The following is a 25840-nucleotide window of genomic DNA, read 5'->3' as shown; positions in this document are numbered from 1 at the left end:
TCCTTGTATCAGTGATGGGATATGAGAGGGCTCATTCCTGGTCCCAGCTCGTCTGTACTGGGCACCACTGTCTGGGGCTCATCTTGAGGTGAATGCACGACGAGGGCCTGCAGGGCCTAACTCCCGAGGCTGTGTCAGCATGAGCCAGCCCGAGTGACCTCCAGGACTCAAGACAGGAAGGGACCAGAGCGTACTCTGGAGCAGACACTCAACCGGAAGAGCCAATCACTCTGGAATAAGGGAACTTTAAAAGGCGAGGGAAAAAAGAAAGAAACCTTTATTTACAGCCATGGGAGTCCCACAGGAGTGCGCAGACACGCAGCACACGCACGTAGTGGCACCTGCAGGACAGCCCGCCCAGCCCTCAGTGCCCTATCTGCACCACCATGACGGTCACGTTGTCTGCAGAGCCCCGCTGCACTGCCTTGTTGGCCAGCCTGTTGCACGCAGCCTCGTAGCGGGCATCTACAGCGGGTTTCCCTTCCCGGGTCTGAATCTTCTCATCCTACCGAAAGAGAAGGGGCCCAAGTGGATGGTCAGCACCTTGACTGATCTGAGAACCCATCATGCTCAGGGTGCACATGCTGTCTGGGGCCCAGCTGCAGGAGCAGGTCACTGAGACGCTGCCTTGGGAAAGGTCTGACACTCTTCCTAACCTCTGCCTCCTTTGCCCACCACGTCCTTCCATCACAGTGCTCTTGCCTTGGAGCCAGCAACCAATGGACTGACCACTCTGAAACCATGTGCCTAATCGAGCTCCTTCAAGCTGTGGGTGTCAGGTACTGTGTCTCAGAAACAGGGAAGCTGACCAAAAAGACAAGCCTCTCAAGACACAGCAGCCAAGGGATGACCTGCTCTTCCTCATGGGGCTGGCAGAATGAAGTGACTTGAGTTCCTGGGCACTGACAAAGTGCAAAGGGTGGCCCTGAACAAAGGACATGGAGTTGGGACAACTGTCACCCTCTGGTGACATTCCTCACCTCCAGGCAGGACAAGATGAAGTTCACGGCTTCTTCTGGGGTAAAGACCTTGAAGAGCCCATCACAGGCCAGCAAAATGAACCTACCACCCCGGGAAGAAGCATAAATGAGTTTAGCAGCAAACTATAGAAACAAAGTGGCCCAGAGATTTCTTAAAATCAACTTTGGGCCCCCCATGGTCTCTACCCTTGAGCCTGAACACCTCCAGTGCTAAGCACTGTGCTGAGAATCAGAGAGAACCCAAGGGCGCCAAGGCCAGGTGAATACACCTGGATCAATGGTCACAGTCTTGCGCCATCCCTCAAGGATGTGAAGCTGAGCTGAGCTGAGCTGAGCCCTAAGTGAGGCACACCGGAAGGTCTAAGACCCCAGGGGACCCCAGAGTCAGACTGTTCAACACTCAAAGCCCATGTTCCCTGCAGAATGCTGTCAAGGCCTCAAGCACCAAGGCTCCCACACAGCTGCTGCCCTCCTGCTCCGGGCACAGCTCTGGATGGCTACCGGCTTCTGCACACTGCAGCACCCTTTTCTTTTCTCTCTGAAAGCAATAACTTAGGCAGCATGTTCCAGGAACACCTCCACGCCTGAGGCAGGGTGGGGCTGAGGACACACTGGCTCTTGCCCCTCCGTGTACAGTCAGAGCCGGGATAACAAAAGGAAGCTGCCCTGTGAAGGCCAGGTCTCTGGCTCTGCAGCCCTGGGAGGTGGTGGTGGTTGGGCCCAGCAATAGTGCTGCCTCGGCTCCTGCTTGCTCTCAGTTCAGTGAGTCCCGTTTTCCTGCACTTTCCTCCACTCCTTCCTGCTACTACCATACTTCCGCCCTGGCCCCAACCTGGCTCTGTGCCAGGCTGCAGGCTCCCTGGCACTGTGACCCAAGCTCTGACTAGAACTCCTTGAGGCTTCCCCTCAGTGACAGTATGCCCTGTTTTAGGCGTGTGGAAGGGAGACATCCACACAGTCTCTCATCCCATCTTGGCAAGCCCCTCTTGAAGCCGCTCAATTCTCTACCAACCATGAGCTAAAATCCAAAGCCTCTGTAGAACTCTCTCCCCAAAACACCCTCTTTGTCTCAACTCTCCGTGTCCTCCAAGCCCCCTGCTGCCATTACTGGCACCTGCCTCGCTTTCACACTGTCATTTGGACAGCAGTAAGGCCTTCCCCACAGCAAGGCCCCCATGGCCAGCCTTCTTCACACTGCTAGGACACCTGACTGCAAGGTCTGTCCCCCTGAGTGCCCCAACTACTACTCACATACTGTCCCACAGCCCAGCACAGTGCGGAGACACTGCTGTCACCCCCACAGGCACCCCTGCAGCAGAGGCTGGACGCCATCTGGGAACAACCACACATGCTACGCGTATGCATACTAGGCCTTTGGGAAGGTGACTTTACCTGTCATTGGGAGTCAGCTGGCAGCGTCTGATATCAGGCACAGATGTAACCCCACAGCGCTTGTACTGCCCATCCCCAATGGAGCGGGACACCTCCAGCACGCCCAAGACACGCCCATCCCTAAAAGGAGGGGAAGAATATCAGATGCCACCTGACAGAGCGTGGATCCACACAACTTAGAAGCTGACCCTCAAGGCAGGAAATGGATGAGTGTAAGATCTAGGCTTGGCCACATCCCTGACCAGCAGTGCCGCTTTTGTGTCTCCATGCGGCCACTAGCGTTTGTGATTCCAGGCACTTCCTAGGCTGCTCTGCGTGGGTGGCCTGGGCCCCTCACACACCCATCCAGTGTGGGCTGGACCCCTGCAGTGACAAGGCTGGGTTGCCACCTTTCCTTCCCAGTGCTGAGCACAGTCCCGGGTCCAAGTCCTCCATTCCCAAGCAGGAACAACAGGAGAGCATGACAGCCAGCAGGGCTGGGCCCAGGAGAAGACTGGCATCACTGGAAACGCCTCAGTAACAATATGGACAGTGGTCTGCTCCTGCCTGACTCCTGTGACACCCCACAGGGGACACGTGACATGTGCCACTCAGCTGGCAGGGCAAAGCAAAACCCAGGAGACTGAGCAGGAAGCCCACCCATTTACCCTGCAGGGTTCTGCTAAGGACAAGCTGGTACTAGGCTGCGGCCCCATGGCTCAGGGCCCTCCTGCAACCCAGCCTACTGCCCCAGGGCCTCCCAGGCATGCCCCACGTATCTGTTCCTACAACCTCTGCATTCTGGGCACCATCGGATTTGGGGATTCATGAAGGTTCTCCTTTCACTAACTGCTAAAAATTCACCCTCCTGGTCTCCAGGTGTTCCCCTAGGAAGGCTCACAGGAAGTGGCTAAGTTCAACCTGCCACACCAATCTGCTGGCCCTAGGAGCCAGACCTCCCCAGACTGGGCCCCTGGCCCTCACACACTTCCAGGCCTGGCTTTGCTGCTTTACTTCTTTCCATTTCAATGCCCACTCAACTGGGGACGCATGCTCCCTTCAGTGGACTCGCTGCTCAGCACAGCCCCAGATCTCAGCCATGTCCTCAGGCTGGAACAGGAAGTTCCAGGCTTTCCCTCACAACCACAGACCAGAGGCTGAGATAACCTCAGGATCTCTGGCATGTGAGTCAGGTTGGGGACACACTGAGATCCACTGGGCCAACCTGTGACAGAGGCCTATGAAGCTGAGGCCCGGCAGTGCAGGTGCCAGCTTCTGGCTTCCAGGAGAATGGCAAATGCCACAGCTGTTGTGTGAGCAGGATGGGTACCTCAGGGACAAGTGGAAGACCTACTTCAGGATGTTGAGAAGCCAGCACTAAGCCCAGCGCTGGGCGAGGCATCGACAGGTATAAGTCTGAAGGCTCCTGCAAGGGCCTCCCCACCTGCTCAGACCCATGGCACAGACACCTCCTGGGTAGGAAGGTAAGGAAATGAGAATACAAGTGTGGATTTGCTTATTTTTCTGAGACACCCCAGAGGCAAAACAGGAAACACAGTGAAAGGGTCAGGATGAAAGCATGACATTTCCACACTCTGAGTCAGATAGCAGGAGGTCCCCAGCTGTGGTGCCCATCCCTTATCAGACCCTAGGCAGCACAGTCTGGTGCACCAGGCACCTCATACTGCCCCTCTCCAAAACCACCTCCTCCTTCTGAGCCGGAACTGTCCCCTAGCAGGAAGCACTGCCTCCCACCCTCTCCACACCAGCAACCCTTCGACTACTGGGGACCGTGATTCCTTGAGGACACTGGGTACGGAATCACCTGCCCTCTGCTTAGCTCCATCTACATGGCCCATTGTCCCTGCCCTCCCCCTTGCAGCTCTGATGTGGGGGTGTTCCAGTGCAGTGACCACTACTGCAGTAAACAAAAGTGCATGAGCAGCGGAACCCCGTTCTCAGTTTTTCAGGGCACACCCCCAGGCATACCCTGGGGCGCAGGGTAATTCTGTTTGGTGTTCATTGGTGGCTGTGGGGACGGACCTGAGAGCTTCTCTGCGGAGTCCCAGCCCCAGCCCCTATGAGAGACAGCATGTTGTTCAAGTGCCCAGATTGGTCTGGAACCAACCGTCTGGGTTCTGAGGCACAGCTGCACTGTGATCCATGTGCTGTGACACGTAACACTCTTGCCAGCAGGGCCAGGCGTTTCAAATTCCCCACACAATCCATAAAGGAGACAGAGCCCCCCAAAGTGAGCACAAGAAAGCTAATGATGGGGCTGGGGATTTAGCTCAGTGGCATAAGCGCCTGCCTTGCAAGCAGGCAGTCGTGAGTTCGATGCCTAGTACCAATAAAAACGAAAAAGACAAAAAAAAAAGAAAGCTAATGATCACAACCAATCTACTGAAACCACGGTGATGACAACGACTTCACCTGCCACACAGCACTGGACAGTGACTCTACAGTGAGGCTCACTCCACACAAGAGGGCAACTGGCAGCGCCTCAGTCTCATTACCACCACAATTCTGAAGGCTTTTGAGAAACACACAGTAATGTTATTAGGAACTACAATCTCCAGCATAAGAGAAAAGAAGTACAAATATTAAGTCAAACAAAAAGAGGAAAAACCCTGTGACAGTAACTGTGACAATCAGCAGTGTAAGTCATCACTTTAAATGTGCTGTTTCCCAGTTGTCCTTTGAAGGGATTTAATTAAAAACACATCTTGATGAAATGAACACCCCTGCAGCTGGGTTCTGGTGCTTAAAAGATGAAGACACACACATGAAAGGACACAGGAGCCGCCCTGAGGCAGTGCCCATGCCTGCCCTGAGATGACAGGAGGAGCAAGCACCCAGCCCTGCAGAGGGAGCACTGTCTCAGCACACTGGGACCCACAGGTGGGGAAATGGACCCTGTTGCGGACCACTCACCCACCCTGCAAGTGAGCAGGGCAGGCATGGGGTGGGTTGGGGTGGGGACTCCACATTCACTCTGCTCCCCAGAAGAGGATATATCGCTCCCTCCTGGTGAGGCAGAGACTTCTTCATAGATGCCTGCTGGCAGCAGGAAGGACTGCAGGGGAAAGCACGTTGCTTGTGCAATCCTTAATGAACTGGTGACTCATTCACACTCGATTATGATTACCAAGGGGCACTAACGCTGTCGGTGACAGATGACAGGAGCTTGTCAATCACACAGGGAACCACACCACAGCTAAGTGCTCACTGGGAGGGGGGTAGAGGGCACAGGACTACTAGGTTACCCCATTCCCCCACAACATGCCCTCTTACGTTGAAAAAGGCTTCGGACCCAACCTCCGGTTTACAGAAAACACCTGACAACTGTACAGTGAAACAACAGGCAAACTCTAAGCACTGGGTCAGTGCTGGCCTGGACTGACACGGCTCAGAGCCTAGCAGGATATTCGAGGCCAAGGGAAATGTATGCAGGTGACTTAAGAAACAAAGACAGGTGTCTACTGGGGAACTCGGGACACAGGGGTATAGACAACCTACTCTAACCCAGCATTGCTCTCAGCTGTGTCAAAGGGGTCACCAATAGCTCCAGAATGTCTTTACCTTCAGGAGATACGTGTCTAAGTACTTTGGTGTTATACCTTCATGTCTGCACATAGCTTTCAAGTCTCTTATACACACACACATACCACACACAGAGAGACAGAGCAAACACGTAAATGTTACCTGATGTTCTAGGTGGCAGTGAAATTTGCTTTACTAGTTTAAAGTTTTGTTCCATGTTTGAAAATGTTAACAAAAAATGGGGTTGGGAGGGTGGCCCTGGCCCAGATTTGAGAGCAGATCCAAGCAGGCGCTACTGCTCAGGGGCAAAGAGTCACTGCAGGTCTCTGATGCGGGCCTTGCCAGGTGAGCCCTCTGGGCATCTAAACATTGCTCTTGGGTACAGAGGAGCAGTCAGAGGGCAGAACCCAAGAGGACCACAGAGCTATCGGCCTGGCGCCACTGCTGCCCACTGTAAACTGAAGCCAGTGTGAGTACAATCTCCTCACTCAGGCTGGGGTTTTAAACCAACCCCAAGAGGACGGACTCCCCTCCAGGGGCATGCTAACACCACTGGCTGAACTGGGCTCAGCGTGTGCACACATATACCACACACAGACAATTCACTACAGGCTCATGCTCACCGCTACTTCTGTATCCAACAGAACACAAAACTAGTGGTCAGACCAGAAATACTTCAGTCAAGTTCATCATGCAGTGCACTTAAGAGTAGAATTCTCTCAGGGATGAAAGCTCTCATTTAGCATCCTGGGAGATGGCAGAGGACAAATCGGGGCAGGCACGTGATCCTCAATGATTCAGAAACTGTGAAGGTAGAACCAGGTGGTACACAGTTCTCTGCACCAGGGAAACTGTTCCTGAGAGCCCAAAGGTGTCAGCATCCTCTGAAGTTCACCTGTGTCCGAGGCGCCATGTCTATTTCCTGGATTCAAGCAGTGGAGAGCACAGGCTCGGCCCTCCTTACCCTGCAGTCATTCTGTTTAACCATTTTAGATTTTTCTATCTGGGGAACTCAAAACTGTTAACCCACTTGGTGTAACAACTGAACATATTATATACTTAAAATGGTTCCTAGGTTCAGAGAAAATATAGCAAGTGGAGAACATTAACTGGAGGCAGGGTCTGTCTTTTTGTAAATGTAAGTCATGTTTCCTGTGTACAAACTGCTCTGCTTGGACACAAACGAAAGCCAACCACAGTCATCCAGTGGTAGACCACGTATGTCACCAGTGCTAGACCGCAGACACGGTCTTATCATGCTCAAGACTGTGACACAGAAGTGTGACTTCTAGAAGGTCTTCTGTAGCCAAGAGCCCTCTTGCCCTGGGCCACCATCGGCCCTTTGGTTACCTGACATTTCCTCCAGCCTTCTGTATTCTCATTCGTTCTTCATACTGGGTTGGATTATGCTCTTTGCTGAGGCTTAAGGCTGCATGTTTCTGACTCTCCTCGTTGTAACGACATAGGATTGCCTGGGAAGAGGGGTATTGTAGCAGTCATGAAATGCAGTGAGCAAGATGTAAAGTTACCAGCCAAAAGAGGTTAACAATGGAGCCAGCTGCCTGCTGGCAAACAGAAGTTCAGAGAACTGCACATCAAATGTGTGTCAAACAGCACAAATGAGTGACAGCACCCCAGATGGGGAGTGGTCACAGTCTCAGCCCCAATTCTGGTGCTAAATGGATGATCACAGCCAGTGTTCACCATGGCTGCTGTCACAGCTGTGACATGAAAGGCAGGCATGAGCCTGCGTGTCCAAGAGACAAACACGAGGGCAGGGGTCTGCACCTGCACATTCTCACTACCCACAGGCTCACTGTGCAGTGTCACGGAGGACACAGCCAGAGTATCAGTGCCATACCTCCAGACACCTGCACGGTCAGGATTCACACTGCCCCGGTTTCACAACTGTGTGTGTGTCTGCATGTGTGCACACATGCACACTGGTTTTCCTTCTGCTTGCTTTGAAGTCACTTGGTCTAAACTCCCATGTCCAAGAGTCAGTCCACCAGAGAACAGAGGGCCCAGGACATAAACTCCACCAGGAGGGGCCATCATGCTCCCTGCTGCAGTCCCACAGAAGAATCAACAGCCCCGAGGCCCTCTTGTGGGGGACGCTGGGTCAGAAAAGGCTGCTGGTGTGGGCAGTCACTGTGTGTCTGAAGGAGCACTGGGCTGGCTGGACATGGCAACGGCACTGCACTGCTCACAAGTGGAGCAGGGATGCTTGGAGCCAGCCCTGAGAACTTCATGTCACTGCCGTCAACCAGCACCACTGGAGAAAGCCACTCTGGGCTCTCGCTGGCCATGGTGCCCTGGGTTCACTGGTACTTTTCTAGCTACAACTTTCAAGTTTCAAGAAATCACAATGACCTGGAGAGGAAGGAGTAAATACTTCTCAAGCAGTACCATCTGAGGGGTCACAGAAATGAGTATCCAAGCTACTGGGATGCTGATTAAATTCCAAGCCACAGTACCCCTTAGCGTACACACATGTGCACAAGTGCATGGGGGAAAAGAAAGCAGCGCTGGTACATTAACCCTTCCCAGAGGACAAACCACTGTGGCGTAGCTGCTGGTTCTGTTCCCCCAGGAGTCGTACTGCACAGTCCGGCACCAACTCCACCAAAAGGTTCTACTGGCCACCATCAAACGTTCATATTGTTAAGGTTCCCCCAAGGACCATGCCATCACCTAGGTGGATGACCCAGAGCCACATACCCGACTGTCTCCGAGGTTGGCGATGTACAGGGTGTTGTCCACAGCCAGGACACAGGTGGCAGTGGATCCATCCTTCCAGGCAGGCTTCCTGGGGAAGACACCAGAAAGGCGATCACCACCATCTGACTCCAAAGTGGATGCTTCCCTGACCCTCACAGCCAAGTCTGGGTACAGCCGTGTCCCTCAAGTTAAAGGCTTAGTTCCCAGGAGGTGCCTCCAGGAAGTGCTGTGGGCTTTGAGGAGAAACCCAGTGGGAGGCCCATGTCAGCAGATATTCCTGGGAAGAGGATTGTGGGACTTCACTGCATTGTTCCCTCCATGGGGTGGTGGGACTGCACTGGGTCTTCCTCTGCTTCTGGGCTGACTCAAGCTACTCCCATGATCTGCACTAAGCCCAAACCAATGGGGCCAATCCATCTTGCACTTTTAAGTCCAAAATAAAACTAGCATTTCTCAAGTATTCTGCACCAGGTATTATGTGTCAGCAGTGATATAAAGCTGACTGGACTCACTGGCTTCTGCTTTTTCTCAGGTAATGATTCAAAGAGCTTTCTGGGTGCCGGGCACTTTAAACACAGGGAGTGTTACTATTAAGCCCTGTCCAAAGACCTGAAATGTGGCCAAGGACTGCCGCACACTGGTCCTTCTGAACCAAGTTGTACTTACTGGCTCGAAGCCTGTTTAAGGAACTCTTCATCAGTATGCTTGAAAGTATCCAAAAGGCATCTCTTCACCGTTTTCTCTACACTGACCACATCTCCTATGACACAGAGCCAAAGAACAGTCTCTCAAAGAGGGAAGATCACCTTCCCACTGTCATTTAGCTTCTGAACTTTCCACAAATCAGCTGAATTCTACACATAAGAACAATCTGTCTCCTCCACATGGACTGGACTTGCTAACTTCCCCTGTAGCAAAGCAGCGAAGATACTCACTGCACCCTGGACGATTCAAGGGAGACCTGAGAAGTACCAGCCGCTCAGGGAGTGCAGCATGGCCATACCACTCAGCCTCAGGCCACTCTGCCTGCCACGTGACACTTTCAATGGAGGGCATTATTACTGGGTGCAGTGACCACACATCTGTAACTCCAGCTGCCCTGAGGGCTGAGACAGGCAGACTGTGACTTAAGACCAGGCTGGCAACTCAGTGAGACTCTGCTGGATACAATTAGGGCAATACAACTCTGCATTTGACCCCCAGTGCTGGAAAGACTGATCAGTGACTCCTCCCCAAGGCCAAACACCATATCTGAGACTTACATCGCCACCCATACAAGCTCCAAAAGCATGTTAGCTGATTTACTTCACAGTCTCACCTTTAGGGAACTTCCTGATCAAATTCTGATGTAAATTCTGTGCAGCAAATTTTGAGGCTCGAATTCCTCCATGTCCATCAAAAACAGCAAAATACGAGACCCGAGTACTGGAAGAATTAATTGAGAATCAACGAAATTCACACAGCAAACATCATACATCCTCAATAAAGCTTTTAAAAGCTCATCTCAGGTAATGAACTGAAATGAACTAAAGACAAAGTCACACTAGTAAGACACCAGTCACCCTGTCACAAGTGGAAAAAAACTAGCCAGGGACAGAGCCCAGCAGCACAGTGTCTGCCTGGTAAGCATAACATCCTTAGATTCAGGGGCTGGGGATTTAGCTCAGCAGCATAAGCACCTGCCTTGCAAGCAGGTGGTCGTGAGTTCGATCCCGGGTACCGAGAAAAAGTTAAAGGTAAAAAAAAAAAAAAAAAAAGATCCTTAGATTCCCAGTACCAAAACAAAAAAAAAAAAAAAAAAAAAGAAAAACAGGAGAAAAGAAAAAAGCTGGATTACTAACTGAAAAATATTGTAACTCTCACTTTCCAAAAAAGCCCCCAACCACAGTTAACTGACTTCTCAGTGAGGACAAAATCAAAATTGGGAACTCTTTTCTTACTTAAATCAGACTTAGCTTTAAACATTACCAGTTACTGGTCCAAGATAGTCAAGTATGTCTTTAAAACATCAATGAAGTTCCAGAATTGTTACTCAAATTTTAATATCTAATTTTTAAACCCAAACCCTCCATTGCAGTTTTATTCCTACGCCCTTTCATGTTTTGCCAGGAAACTCAATGAATGGAATAAAAGGAAACAAGAAAACCGCTCCAAGCAGCACATGGCAGGCCTTGAGAAGTGACACTCATTCTGTAGCACTGCTTCGGGGTTCCCTTTCAGTGCAGGCCATCACGGGCCCTGAAGGAGCTGCCCTTGTCTGGCTCACAGCTCGGCACTATCAGCCACAGCCTGGGGTCCTCTGGGGTGGCAGAGCTGGTAAAGTATGACTTGCACTCACCGAAAGGATGCACATTTCTGGACGCTGCAGGCCCTGTTCTGGCCCTGCAGTGATGCCCGGCACACCCCAAGCTCCCAAGCCCCCAAAACCCCAAGCAGCCCTGAGCACGGTGTGCATGCCTTCTTTTTGCTTGCGATCAGCTGCTTGGCAGCAGCATCGCCCCCTCCTTCGTACCACAGGATTTCAGCTCCTAGATAGAACCCACCAGCACACAGCAAGGCAACAACCAACAGTGCCACATTACATGTAGTACACATGTAACCGCAGAGAGTGGAAACTATACACATGTGGCTGTGATGATGCTGTGTAGTTACTATGTCTGTAAAATGGAGCACGCCAACAGCACAGCATGCCCTGCCTTCTGAGTTTCTGCTCTGTGCCTAAGGTGTCATTTCAGTTGGCATGTCTATAGCTTGTTGTCTTTTTTCCTCAATACCACTTAAAACTGTTTGTTCTTCTGGGACCCTGATAACCTAAATCGCCTTGCACTAATGCCAGTCAGACTTTAATCAACGGCTTCTGGAGCTACCCACCAGAACCTAGACTAGGCAGCTGTCAGAAGCTGCCCCAGGCCCGCCCCATGGCAGTCCCTGCACAAGACTGCAGGCTGCTGACAGACACCTGCTCAGCAGTGTCTGGAACTATACCCACCGGGTGCCAGCAGCAGCCTCCTCCCCAAACTATGACAAGAATCTCCTCGGGCATAGACAACTGTCCCCTAGGAGACAAAAACAGCTAGAGCTGAGACCACTGTGCAGAAGGAATTCAGGTCACCTGTCAGTCTCTGTAGCAACCAGACACTCACATGAGGGAGGAAGGAGGGTTGCACTCCTCAGTGATGTCATTCAGGATGACGTGGGCGTCCTGCATCTCCTCCCTCTCACCCTTCCGCTCAGCCACATAGCCTTTCAGATCAAAGATCACCGAAGAGCCTAGGAAAAGAGAACAAAAAGCTAATACAAAACTGTGCCCTGCCTCAGGAAGCCCTAGTCCCAGAGCAAACAAGAACTGCGGCAGCTTTCCTTGGCGACCTCTACAGGTGCAGTGCACACAAACAAGCAGCAGCCCTTGGGCATGTCCCCAGCTGCAAGTCTCTGCTGGGCAGGCTGACCTGGGCAGACACACGAGGACAGCCAGTGAGCACAAAAGGGCTGTGCCTGAGGAACACAGCACCACAGCACCAGGGCCAGGGCAGAGATGCCCATCTCAGGGAGGGGAAGGAGCCCATGAAAATCCAAAGGAGTAATAATTTAGAGGACAGAAAAATTCTCACATTTGGAAAAGTTTGTCCCAAATGTCACATTAGGGACCACAAAAACATGTATTTTCATGCTCAAGGCTGGTGAATGTCAGCAAATGGTTAAGATGGTTGCTTTTACTTCAACTGAGGATGCAAGGAAAGGACTCTAATTGGGCACAGAACCTGGCTGTACTTCACATGTTCATGATGGGTGTTACATGCATGCTGTCCTCCAGCAGGGAACGTGCCCCAGCAATGGGACCACCTCTAGCTGTCTGACAGGACAGCCACGCCCATACATACGCCAGGGGTTCAAGCTGGTGGGAAGTGTTAAAAGCCAGGTTCATCTAAGCTCATTCTCTGGCACCTGAAGCCACTAAGTAATAAAACACAGAGAGCCACCCTGCAGGAAGGCTAGGCTGAAGCCCGTACGTTGGCAGCAGAAGTGGATCTTTTCACTCCCTCCCTACATACTCCTAAAGCCCTGAATGATGTAATCTATGCAGGAGAACAAGCAGTCACTATGGGAAACAAAAATCCACAGCTATTTCTCTTCAGTTAATGCTGATCAGTAAGTCATAACCAAAGATTGGGAGTCAGAGATGGAGCAGTCAATAAGCTTGCCATTCCCTATAGACAGCTAAGGCAAAACTCGTGTGCTTACAAGGAGCAAATGCGGTGTCCCAAGTTAGGGCCAGGCATGCATGAGAAAAGGCAAAGCAGAAAGACCAAAGGCAGCCTTGGAAACAGTTCCACAAAAAGGAAACCCTGACTTAGATTCAAATATAGAAGTATAATTAGAAAGCTGAAGGGGCTGGGGATTTAGCTCAGCGGCATAAGCGCCTGCCTTGCAAGCAGGCAGTCGTGAGATTGATCCCTGGTACCAATAAAAACGAAAAAGACAAAAAAAAGAAAGCTGAAACTATTTTTGCTCTGGGTTGTTTTAAAATATGAAGTCTAATACATGTGTTTTCAAACTGTCTGAAAACCTTTACAAACTTTCTTTTCCACAAGCTCTCCGCTGCCGTCCTCTCCCTCGGAGGCTTTCCGCTTTGCTCCTGTCCCTTCATTCTTTGCCAGCTGGGAAACTGATGCAGTGAGAGAACCTGGGAATAAAGGAAAAGCCAGAGAGAAACACAGCTGTCTACTGTCAGAAACTGCCACCACCAGACTGAGTTCTGCCCCAGCCCTGGCAAAGGGATGACACCTCCAGCAAGGACCAGCAGACATGGCAGCTGGGAGGACACAGGCAGTGCCAGGCCCCACAATGGGAGAACACAGCAACAAATAGGTCCCGAGTGAGTGACCCTGAAAGAACTTGTACAACAGGCTTCTCAATAAAAATTATAAATTTAAATTAATATGGGAAAATGTGCATGCATATGTTTGGCCTATAACATATACAGGTTTTACATCCAAAGACCCTTACTGATAATAGCACCATTTCCCAAATCTATAAATAAATGGACATACCTTATACAAGTTCAAAAAAGCAGCAAGTATTCAAAAGGCTCAAAACGAGGTAAAAGGCTTTATCCAAAAGGCAAGCCAGGGTTGCTGCAGCCTCTCTCTCTCTGTACTCAGAGCCACACCTCACAGTACCTGCAGTGCTTATGTGTGTGGAATCCAAAGGGTCTAAGCTCAGAGAGGTGGGTTCTGGGGAACTGACTCCGAGATCCCTTGGCCTCTAAGCCAGTTCTCATCAGTGACACAGGAAGACATTGCTACACTGCTACCCAGGACAGCAGGCTCCAAACAGCCTACCAATGGCAGCCTCTACTAGCAAATTCACCCATACAGTCTCTGCAGTCAAGTAGAAAGGTACCACATACTCAACTGCTCTTTCCTGACATTTCAGTGCTCAGGAAGAAGAAACAGTTTACTGGAACTATATGACCTAGTACATGGTCAATTTTTGTAAATGACTCTTGCTTGCCTAAGAAGAATATTTGGTCTCCTCAGGAAATCCAAAATATCAGGTGCATGGTCATGTATATACAAAGACACAAACCCCTAAGCATGTTAGCTAGTGGAACTATGTAAGTCTTCTAAAGGCTTACTAGTTTACTGTCTTTTTCCCTCTAAATAACTAAGAGATAACTAAATGGAATCTTCACTTCTCTTGCAAGACCCAGGAAGCACCTTGTTTGCACTGTGAACTGTCACTGGAACTCAGAGTACTGTCAGTGCTGGTAAGTTTCAGGCTAAATGGCATGACCATGCTGTAATTTTGGGTATGAGGCTATAGTCCTGAGAACTTGAAAATTCTTATGTAGGTGATTATAATATGTTTTCTAAGATATAAGGAGCATATAACGTAATCTTTCAACGCAGAGCCCAGGCCCATTGATTTCATGGTAATAAATTAGTGATAGAAAAAACCTAGTTGGAATAGCAGCCCATGTTCTACCTGACAACAAAAGGCAAGTTTTATACCAGAAGATAACTGTACACCACACAGGACCACCTGAACCTCACTGGCCCTGCCTCTACACAAGAAGCTCCAGTGCAACACAATAATAAATCTGCAGCTGTGTGCTCCACTCCTCTGGTCTACTCAACAAGGACACAAACAGAATGTTAGACACTGTCAGGTGCAGTTAGACTGTGTGCTAACAGGCTCAATACGTTCAGGCCACTCAAAAACAAAACACAACAAACAGAGGAAGGATTCTAAATTTTTTTTAAAAAAGATTCATAATAGGGCTGAGGTATAGCTCAATGGTATAGCAGTTGTCTAGTATGCTTGAGATCTTAGGTTCAGTCCTCAGTACTGCAAAATAAGTAAGCTAAATTAAAGATTAATGCCAAGGTTCAGGGTAAACTACAGAACTCTTCATTCTTAAAAGTGTGTTCTAGTATGTTGAGCCAAGAAGTTAACAGCTGAGCGTGGGTTGTACACACATATAACCCCAAAACTGAGAGAGGGTGAGCCAGGAGGATTGTATGTTTAAATCTTGCCTGGGCAACTTTGCAAGACCTTGTCTCAAAATCTTAAAAAAGCAAATTGATAAAAGGGCTGGTGATGTAACTGAGCAGTTGGGTTCCCCTGAGTTCAATCCTCATTATCATAAGATAATCACCAAAAGGCGATGTAAAAGTAAGTAGATGTTTGCTTCCTAATGATGGTGTCTATTCAGTTTTTAAAACTTCATGCTGTCATCCAAAATCCTGTTAAAAGCTATATATAAACCCTGCCTATGAGGAAAGTATATGTTTTTTCCACTGGCACTTTGGAATCGGTTTCTCTCTTACCTGACTTGCCACTGCCAGCAGGAGGGAGATCGTCGAAGAGCAAGGGTCCCGCAGATCCTGAAACACAGCAGAACGCGGAGTGACCCCACAAAGAATAGTAAGGCTTCCGTTTCAGAATCCATCCCACCAGGACACCTATGCAGGTTATAGAAATAAACTCAGGACTCTTGCGTCAATCCAGTGGCAACTCATACTGCAGTGAGTAATATCTTGAACCTATTTTAAAGTCCTATTACTTCAAAGGAAATAAAAAATTCTGCCTTGAAAAGTTGAATTGTATTTCAGCTAGCACAATCAATTTTCAAACGAACCAGAGAAAACTGCTCCACATTTAGGCAGCACTTCTCAGGGCTAGTGACTAACAGATTTTTCTGCCTTACCTGATGCCATGGATTCAAAACTTAAGACAGTCCAACACCTAAAACATCTGTGTATTGAAAATGGGGGAAAGGGAGAAAGATTGAGACAACTACAATCCCAGGATGAGCAGAGACGTTGACACACACCTGGGAGAGTCTGAAGACTGTACCTGAGTCAGTACTGCTGGCCGGGGGGAGGCCATCGAAGAGCAATGATCCCTTCGGAGCATCTTTCCCTACAACACAAAAAAACCTTTTCAGGGAGACATGGTGAGCACCCAGGACAGACTTTCAAAAGGGAAAACATGGTGCTCCCCACTTTGAGGTCAGTCTGCTATTGTATTCAAACTCCTTCCTGTTGGACAAAATTTATTTATTTTCTTTTATTTTTATTTTGGTACCAGGGATTGAACTCAAGACCTCGTGCTTGCCAGGCAGGTGCTTATGTCACTGAGCTAAATCCCCAGCCCTGACAAAATTTATTTTAAAAAGTTATTTTCCAGACAGCTATATTGTTAAAGTGAATGAGTGAAGTCTCATCAGACATTTTAAGATCCACTAGATATTTTAAGGAAAATAAGTATCTTTCCTGCTAATAGAGGAGTTTCAGATACTCAAGGTAGACGACCTCAGGAGAAAGCCAGGGAAATGTTTATCTAAAAACCTGAAGATTCATGTACTGCAAAAGCAGATGTCTTAAATTTTATGTCCCATTATTTTTTCCACATAAAACTTAACCACCACTGCTTAACTCTCTAGCTGTTCTCCAAAATTCTATTTAAGCTTTTAAACATATGAGATGCCATACAGGAATACAGGAGAAATGACTGAAAATGAAAGGATGGTTGTTCCCCAACCCATGATCTAACTGTCCAGTTTGTCACCCGAGGTCAAATGTAGTCCAAAAATACTAATTGGAAAAGTATGGAAATAATTGCTTCCTTTGCCAACTGTACAGCACCCAAAGTAATCTGCTGAAAGTGTGTGCCATTGCAGGCCATCCTATGCAGCTGTGACTTGCTCTTCAGCCAGGGTATCCTTTCCCTGTATGCTACATGCCATGCAGTCACTTCAGGGCATGGTCACTCAGTAGCCCTCATGCTTGTCAGGTCAACTGTCCCAATAGCTCACTGCATGGTTTACATAACCTTTATTTTACTTAATAATGTGTGTAAAGCACAAAATTTCATTACAGTACACTGCTATAATTGTTCTATTTCATTTCTGTTGTCAAACTCTTCTGTGCCTAACTTGTAAATTTAAATACATCATAGATATGTATCTACAGGGGAAAACACAGTCCATACAGAGTTTATAACTATCTTTGGTTTAAGCAACTACCCTGTTCTTGGAACATATACCCCTCGATGAGGAGAAGGTACCACACAGCCCATTCACTGCCTACAGAGTGCAATCCACTGACCAAACACATAGGCTGTCAAGTACAAAAATATACACGTTTAAAAACTAACTCACTTTAACAAACTTATAATCTTTAACATGCTGACAATGGGGCTGTAATCTGAATGTCCTGTTGCTGGGTACCTTGAACCACCAGTGGTACCCACGTAACTGTACCACTTATATCATCAGTGGTACAAGCTGGTGTTCAGAATGTGTTAAAGAGGTTCCCCCATGGCTGGGGATTTAGCTCAGCAGCACAATCGCATGCCTGACAAGCCCAAGGTCATAAGTTCTATCCCTGGTACCAAAAAAAAAAAAAAAAAGAAGTTTGCCCATATTGTCTTTTCTTTTGAAAACAATTTAAAAATTATAAAATTATAAACTCCAAGGAAGGAAACTTCTTGAGGGATATTTAGGCAAGAAGTATTTAAATACATAAGAAATCCCTGTGTTAACAAAAAACAACTCTTTTGCTTTGTGCTCTTATTACAAATGAAAAAAATATATCCTAATACCATAGAGTCACCCAAAATAAGACAAATTGTGAATACTTTCCCTTTCCTTACCGGTGACGTAAGGACCTTATGGAAAGTGTGAAGTTAAATCCTCCCCTGGTATCTGGGAGAGATGGTGGTGGGACTCCTCACAGATAACAAAGCCCAAGGATGCCCAAGTCTCTTGTGTGAAATGGGAACTTCTTTGCATACAACCTAGGAATATCTTCCTGTACACTTTAAATCACCTCTACCATACCTGTAATACCTAATGAAATGTAAATACTAAGTAGCTGTTAGATGTACTGTTCAAGTAAAAAAAAAAAAAAAAAAAGGCTGTACCTGTTCAGTACAGATGCAATTTTTAAAATTTTTCTAATCCACAGTTGGTAGATTCCATGCAGACACAGGGGGGTGACTATACTACAAGATACAGGACATTAAAACATATTTATGATAACCAGGTACTCAATGTGCTACTCCCTCGTGCAGGCCTACAGCTAAATGCCCATTTTCCTAACAAGGCTCCCAATGTGTATGGCAGGACCCAGCACAACCCCACTGCATCAGCAGCCAGGGAACTTAGGAGAGAGAAATGTATGTCACAGGGCAGATACAGTCTGAAGAGCAACAGGCCCCTCCCTCAGCCCACCCAAACACGGTCTTCTGTTGCCCCTGTCCAGCGGAAACCATCTTCTTTACCCAAGTAATAAATACATTTTTGGTTCTCCTGTGCCATTTCCAGCTTAGTGCTAGCCTGGCCCCCTCCTTTCTCTACAGCACCTAGTCAGTTCCCCAAACTAGCACCACTCCCAGAGAATGCCCTTAATGTTTTTTTTCTGACTCTAGACTATAACAAGAGAGACTACAACCAAACACAGATCACCTTATATTCTGCTGGCTACACTGAGAAACACTTGGAAACACAGTACAGGTCCTGTCTGCAAGGCATTATAGTAGGCAGCACTGGTTTTATTTACTGATGAGGAAACTGAGGAAGTGAGGTCAGACACTTGATCAAGATTGGTGCGGCCAGAGGAGTAGACCGGTCTCCCAGCCCGTGCTGCTGCTGTACCAGGCCACTACACCATAAAGGTCGCCTTTCTAGGAATAGGAACTTCACTCCACGAAGATCACATCATCTCACCCTCACAGTGATAACCGAGAGGCTCAGTAAGATTCCTGGGGCACCTTTTGTATCACCAAACAATGAAACCAAAGGTTTGCACCTGGAATTTGTAGGGAGGGGTAGTGGCACTGGGGATGAATCCAGGGCCTTTGTACTGAACTATATCCCTAGCTCACTTTATAGTTTTTGAGACAGGATCTTGCTAAATGGGCTGGGCTTATCATCCTTGCCATCCTCTTGCCTCAGCCTTCTAAAGTAAGACTAGGACTACAAGCCTCAGCCTTGCAGAGTAAGACTAGGACTAGACACATAAACTATCACACCTAGCTGTGCTGAATTATTTAAAAAAAAAAAAAAACTTTAGATCAGTGATCCTAGTGACATAAGAGAACATCTGATTAGCCAAAACCTTACATTCTATTTTGAAGGCACAAAGTTCAAACTATTGTGGGCTGTTACCATTGGATAACTGTAACCTGATCTAAAACTTTGGAAGCCCCACCACCTAATTCTAACAAAGAAATAAGATTGAAAACATTTTTCCATTATAATCTTGTCTCTTTTTTTCATTATCTACATTCTAAAGCTAAGTCTACCTGAAGTCATATATTATGTGAGAAAACTGCTCAGGAATCAATCATATTCAGATTAGGTAAAAGTTTCTATGTATAAAAAAGTAATAGACCGGCTGGGCATGGTGGAACACGCCTGTAATCCTAGCACTCGGGAGGCTGAGGGAGGAGGAATGCTGGCAAGTTCAAGACCAGCCTGAGCTACAAAGTAAGCTCAAGGCCAGCCTGAACTGCATAGCAAGACTCTGTCTCAAAAAGATGGAAAAAAACAAACAAACAGACTTTAAAAGATTTTACCTAAATTGTTTTTAAATTCTTGAATGTTCTTTCAACTACAAAAGTAACACAGATATTTCCTAAACACAAGAGCAAAAAAAAAAAAAACTAGGTAGTGAAGGCTGGCTCTATCTTAATCCCCTTCCACAATGACACCAGTATACACTTTCCACATTTCTTTCTGCTCACATGTATGTGTATGTGCATTTTAATTTTTAAAAGCTAGAAGCAAACTCTACCCAATACTCCACATACCTCATTCACATGGCTCACTGGACCAAGGAGCTCCAGGCCGATGTACCTGACTGAATGCTCACCACAGCTGCATACTGCTCCACCCATCTGAGTCCCTTCCTGAGATGCATTCAGATTGTTTCCAACACAACAAACAACTTTACACAAACAAGCTTTTTTTTTTTGTCTTTTTGAAACAGGGCTTCACTATGCAGTTAGGCTGGCCTTAAACTCAATTTGTGCCCCAGACTAGCCTCCAACTTGCAGCAATTCTCAGTGTGCGGCATCATGACAAAACCTCCACATACATTCTTAAACTATCAGACTGCTGGTCAAAGGATACAAGCAGTTTAAATTTCACAGATACTGAAATTTTTCCCCTCAAATGCTGTGATAACTTCCACTCTCACCACACTTTATGAAAAATCCCTTTTTCAATATAATACTTTCACCATTTCTACTAACCTATGGGTGGAAAAATATGTCAGTGATTTGACATTCTTTTCCTCAGTGATTACAGAAACTGAGTTCTGTAAATGGTCAGGATACATCCTCTGGCCATTTTTCTAGTGGGTTAATCTATCTTTTTCTTATTAATTTTGTGAGGTTTTCACTTACTAAGTACCCATAATGATTACTAAATTATTGTTTCAGTTTGCCATACTGGTATCTTTTGTCCTATTGAAACTTAAAATTTTTATATAATAGAATTCATTTTAGTTTTTTTTTTTCATTTTAGTTTTATGACTTGAGGTTCTTCTACAATTTTACAATTAGTTTGTTTCTTCTAATACCTTTACGCCTGTATTATATCTCCAACTTTTTAAAAGAAAAGTTTCAAATGTCTGTCAAAAATATTCAGTCCTTATGAATAAAAAAGATGTGGTATTTTCATATAAGGGTACTACTCTGCTATAAGGCCGTTTTGGGGGGGAGGTGGTATCAAACTCAGGACCTTGGGCTTACCAGACTACCCTGCCATAAAGAAGGATAAACTCAAGGCATTTATAGGTAAATGGATGCAACTAGAGACCATACTTACAGGTGAAATAAATCAAACTTGCATGTGTAAACATCGTATTGTCTTTCCAGTACAGGAAACTAATAAAGTTTAAAAGATCCAAAATCTACAATAGATATCGTGAAATGGAAAAGAATTGCTTAAACAGAAAGAACAACTGGGATGAGTAAAAGGAGAAAAGAAAAGAAAACAAAGGGAAAGAAAAGAAATATATGCATACTAAAGATAGCTAAGATAATCATACTATCAATTTTTTAAAATAAATTTTTATTTAAGAAATTTCAAGTGAATTCTTTAATACTCATCAAGATCACTTAATGATGGGGCTGGGGATTTAGCTCAGCGGCATAAGCACCTGCCTTGCAAGCAGGCAGTCGTGAGTTCGATCCCTGGTACCGATAAAAACGAAAAAGACAAAAAAAAAAAAAAAAAAGATCACTTAATGAGGCTGTCTTCAAGACAGCCCTTTTTAAAGGAATTTGATGTCTAATCCAGTCATTCCATCTGCTTTGCAGCAATTATCGCCAGTTGAATTATGGACAATGACAACTTCAAAACTCCTGGGATCTTATTATCCAAATTTCTTCTGGCAATTTGTGTTTTAGGAGTATCTACTATAGATGGATCTGCTGCCTTGCTCCGACATCTTCTCTAAAATATGCATGAATTCACATTCATTTCCTAAGCCATTCAGAGTAGTACAGACCTTAATGACAGGTTGACAGATCTCAAATGACAGGTTGACAGGGACCTCCATGAATCCAAATTCTGTCTGAAATACACTGCAAATATCTAAAGTTAAAAGTAAAAGTATTAGGTCCTCATGCTGTCTTGTCAGAGGTCTAAGAAATAGACTTGGCGAGCACAACAAAACCAGTGTTACTCTATGAGGTGTTTCCAACAGTGTGCAGTCACAGGAGAAGCTCCCATCAGGTCAGACCTCAAGCTGATTTCTTTAGTTCACTGAAAAAAATGAACTGTGCTTGTACTGTTTGATCAATTATTCATGCCTATATCCTATAATCTGAGCAACTACTTTGACATTAACAATATGCAATACGGGGAGTGGGAGGAAAAAAAAAAAAACAATATGCAATACTGTTAACCAGTGTTAATTTCCTATTTTGAAATTCTATATCATTGTTTTATTTATTTTTCTCTTTAAAATAAAGTATTCAGTTCTTGGGGCTGGGGATTTAGCTCAGCAGCATAAGCACCTGCCTTGCAAGCAGGCAGTCGTGAGTTCGATTCCCGGTACCGACAGGAAGGAAAAAGACAAAAAATAAAATCGAATAAAGTATTCAGTTCTTGACAGCAAACTACCAGTCTGAGTGCTCGGGGCTGAACCCACAAGTCACAAGCATGTGCTCTGCCACTAAGCCCCACCTTTGCCTTCCCTTCAGCTTTACAAGCCAGGGTGGAACAAAATAAAACTGGGAGCAAGTTACTGTATTTTGAAAGCAACTTAAAAAATCAACTTTCTTCTTCTTCTTTTGGTGGTAATATGATTGAACTCAAGAGATGTCACACCGAGCTACAAGCCTAGTTCTTTTTAAATTTTTTCATTTCAATATTGACTGGTTAAATTGCTAAGTGGTCCATTCTGGACTTTCAATCCTCCTTGACCATGGGATGACAGGAGGTGGCACCCTTTCTCAAAGAGGGAAAGGGTTACCGAAGGCACTGGGTTAATACGAGATAGACTTGAAACTGGTGGCATTTCCCAGACAACTGCTTTTGGAGCTTGTGAAAATAACTAGATCTAGTATAGTTCCTTGCATCAGCTCAGAAATCCGTGGCACCTGTACATATGGTAGAGCCCAGGGTGCAGTTTATGTTTCTGTTCATGTCAGCAATCAGCATAATTTACTGAAACAAAGGAAGGTTAATAAAAATACTTTTAAAAAATGTGAAATCTGATTCTGTGCTCATTCAAATGATTTGCTAAACTTGTCAAATATCATCTTGCTGGTTTTAACTGTCTGTTAAGGCAATTTTGGATCCTAATTCTGTCACTTACTTCGGTACTTAATTCTCCTCAGCTTTCTGACATATGTGGAAATTCTGAAAGCACATATTCTTTGCCTTAAAGCTACTTTTAAAAATGAACTCAAGGGGCCAGGCGTGGTGGCACACTCCAGTAATCCCAGCACTTGGGAGGCTAAGGCAGGAGAATCATTGCAAGTTCGGGACCATCCTAGGCTACAAAGTGAGCCCAAGGCCAGCCTGAACAGCATAGCGAGACCCTATCTCATAAAGACCAAAATAATAAATAAATTAAAAAAATAAAACTCGGGTTGGGTGGTGCACACTCTGTAATCCCAGTTTTGGGGAAGGTGAGACAGGAGTGCTTCGAGTTCAAGGACAGCCTGGGCTACACAGCAGGTCCTTGTCTCAAAACAAAAACAACAAAAAAATCACCCACTTAGCCTAGCAGGCCCAATAAGAGTATGTGTGTTCTGGTGAATGCACTCTCCAGGAAGGGGGCTTAAAACACCGCTCAGCGCTTCTGCCATCCCATCAGCAAGGGTAGGAAGCTGAGCCTGGAAAGAATTGGGATGTAGCCTCCCATGAATATGGCGACAGGCTGTTAAGTGCCAACTTGTATGGCTTCAAGTTGTTTGGGCATCGTCTGACGTAAAGGGGCCTTCCCCTGTGAACAGACCCAAATTAATTTTAGGTAAAAAGTAATAAAGACCAAAATGACAGGCTGACAGGGTCCCCACAAATCCAAATTCTGCCCAAAATACACTGCTTAGTTGGACTCCATCCGCAGATAAATGACTGCCTGCCCAAAGCCAGTTTCTACCCACAACTGTAACTTGTAGTTCCCTAGAAATGATTAAGTCATACCAGACCCAACACGCAGTTGTCTAAATGCTCCTGTCCCAATAGATTGGGCAAGGGATACAAGCACAGTAACAGAGCCATTAGGAGACAAGGGCGAAAGGAGAGACTGCAAAATGGCCCGTCTGGCCCTGCACACGCGAACGCCAGAAGCCAGGCCCCAGGAGGGCAGAGCCCCTCTCCTGCAGCCGAAGCCCTGTTAGTTCGCCCTGAGCGCCTCTCTGGAGCACTTCGTTCCCTTCCTCGGTTCTGTGTGCAAGTAACAGGTCTCCCTGTCCTCAGGAGCCCAAATGCACCCCGCCCCCTTCCCTAATCGCTCTTGCCGGCTTTGTAGCCTCACTTTTGGGGCGTTCAGCAATACCCAGTCAGGAACTCGCGCCAGTTTTAAATTTTAACCACGAGCTCAGAACTCAGCTCTCTAAAAGACAGCAATGGCTGGTTCTTCCTCGCCCTCCGATTTTCTACTGCACAGGTGCCCGAGCTGCTGTGTGCCGACCCCCCGGGCTGGCGGGGCCCCATCTTCCGGAATGGAAGAGCGGACTCGGGCGCCGGCCCCGAAGGACTCCAAGGCGTGTGGACCTGCCGGCCTGGGAACACGGACTTGGTTCCGCCGAGTACGCCCACATATGGCCCTGCACAGTGTCTGCAGCTGGGCGTCCCGCAAGCACACCGCGCCCCCCCCCCTCGCCCGAGCGCGAAGCTGCAGGCCTGCGACGCGAGCTCCCGAGCCCCGAGCCCAGCGCCGGCGCCGCCCCTGCCCGCCGCGGGCCGCGACCGCGACCGAGGGGACCCCCGGGGCCTGGACTCGCAGGCCAAGCCACGGAGACCGCGGGGCCGTGAGCGTGACGGGGCGGCGCGTCCTCCCTGCGCGAAGATGGCGGAGGCAAAGGGGCTCCCCGTCGCGGGGCGCGCGGCACAGAGGCTCTGCCGCGCACTCAGGCCGCCGCCTCCCTCGCTCCCTCCCCGCGCCGCTTACCGGCAGCTGCGTGCGGTGAGCGCTCGGGCTCCGGCAGATCCCCGAACAGGTCCATGGCGCAAGCGGGGCGGCGACAGACGCGCGGCCCGAGCAGAGGCCGGGCTCCACACCCGGGCGGTGGCGGAGGCGAAGCGGGCGCGACGGTGCCGTCAGTCACCGGGCCGGCCCGGGGCGCCACCAATTGGCGCGCGGCGTGGCCGGCCGCCCCAGAGTGCTGCGCGCGGGGAGGGCGGGGCGGCAGAAACGCATGCGCAAAGCTTTCGAGTGGACTCCTGTGCTGTTTGCATCCTAGCGGCCGAAATTCCCTGGGGTCTCTGTGCTTAGGATTTGGGCGAGACCCGGGCCTGCGGCTCCTTGGCGTGGACATTCGACTTCTTTAGATTTTGTTGAGTTGCTGGCCACCCCAGCTGGTCGAGAGCGCAAGTACAACTCTAATGACCTCTGAGGTCCAGGAGAGCGTTGTGGAGCGGCCGATGTCCTCGCCCCACCTGGCCTGCCTCGACTCCTGGCCCACACTGGAGACCGAAAAACCGAGGCTTGGACGGAGTGGCCCTGTGCAACAGGTGGAAACATCAACACCACCGTAAGGTGCAGGCGCGAGAGGAGGCCTGCTGTACCTGGCTGCACCCATCGGGCTTCAACAGGATGCCCCTGCCCAGCCATGGAAAAACAAGCAGTCACGACCAGCACTCCTGAACATAAACTGTTTCTTGCACAATCGACGTCAGTCTGTGATGTTTATAAGTACTGAACACAGACAAAAATAAAATTGTAGGAGCTAGGGATTTAGCTCAGCGGCATAAGCACCTGCCTGGCAAGTATGAGAGCGTGAGTTCGATCCCCAGTACCAAAAAAAAAAAAAAAAAAAAAAAAATTGTCCAAGCTACAGAAACAACAGACACCCGCCGTCTCGATCAGGAAATCCAGTCATGGAATTAAATCCTCTTCCTGACACCCAAATGCCAGAGGAAAGTCCCCCTTCCTTAGTTTCTCCAAGATAAATGGACACAAACTCAAATTTCACAAGACCTTTCCAACATCCTCTTCCTGACTTGCCATGTCCTCCAGTCTCCCTCTTGT

The 25840-nt window shown here is 47.7% G+C and overlaps 1 protein-coding gene across 5 annotated transcripts; it reads right to left on the bottom strand.

The window, feature by feature from the left end:
• Window positions 1-259: 259 nt before the first annotated feature.
• On the bottom strand, window positions 260-24936 carry Ilkap (ILK associated serine/threonine phosphatase). Of its 5 annotated transcripts, XM_003474382.5 has the most exons (12): window positions 24761-24936; window positions 15978-16043; window positions 15449-15505; window positions 13183-13299; window positions 11759-11885; window positions 9934-10040; window positions 9282-9375; window positions 8616-8703; window positions 7245-7366; window positions 2373-2492; window positions 981-1062; window positions 260-505 (listed from the first exon to the last, which is right to left on the bottom strand). In XM_003474382.5, the coding sequence occupies exons 1-12, from the start codon at window positions 24813-24815 to the stop codon at window positions 365-367; spliced, it is 1176 nt and encodes a 391-aa protein (XP_003474430.4). In that variant the 5' UTR covers window positions 24816-24936; the 3' UTR covers window positions 260-364. The 5 variants fall into 5 exon arrangements, with proteins under 5 accessions (XP_003474430.4, XP_013013032.3, XP_013013031.3 ...); XM_013157578.3 differs by lacking the exon at window positions 13183-13299; XM_013157577.3 differs by lacking the exon at window positions 15978-16043 and having other exon boundaries at window positions 24761-24911.
• Between the last annotated feature and the right edge of the window lie 904 nt (window positions 24937-25840).

The sequence above is a fragment of the Cavia porcellus genome, unplaced genomic scaffold, assembly GCF_034190915.1.
Source record: "Cavia porcellus strain 051 isolate PalLab524CR breed Dunkin Hartley unplaced genomic scaffold, mCavPor4.1 scaffold_26, whole genome shotgun sequence".
Taxonomy (NCBI): domain Eukaryota; kingdom Metazoa; phylum Chordata; class Mammalia; order Rodentia; family Caviidae; genus Cavia; species Cavia porcellus.
The sequence above is the reverse complement of the archived record's forward strand: the minus strand, read 5'-3'. Positions and strand labels throughout refer to the sequence as shown.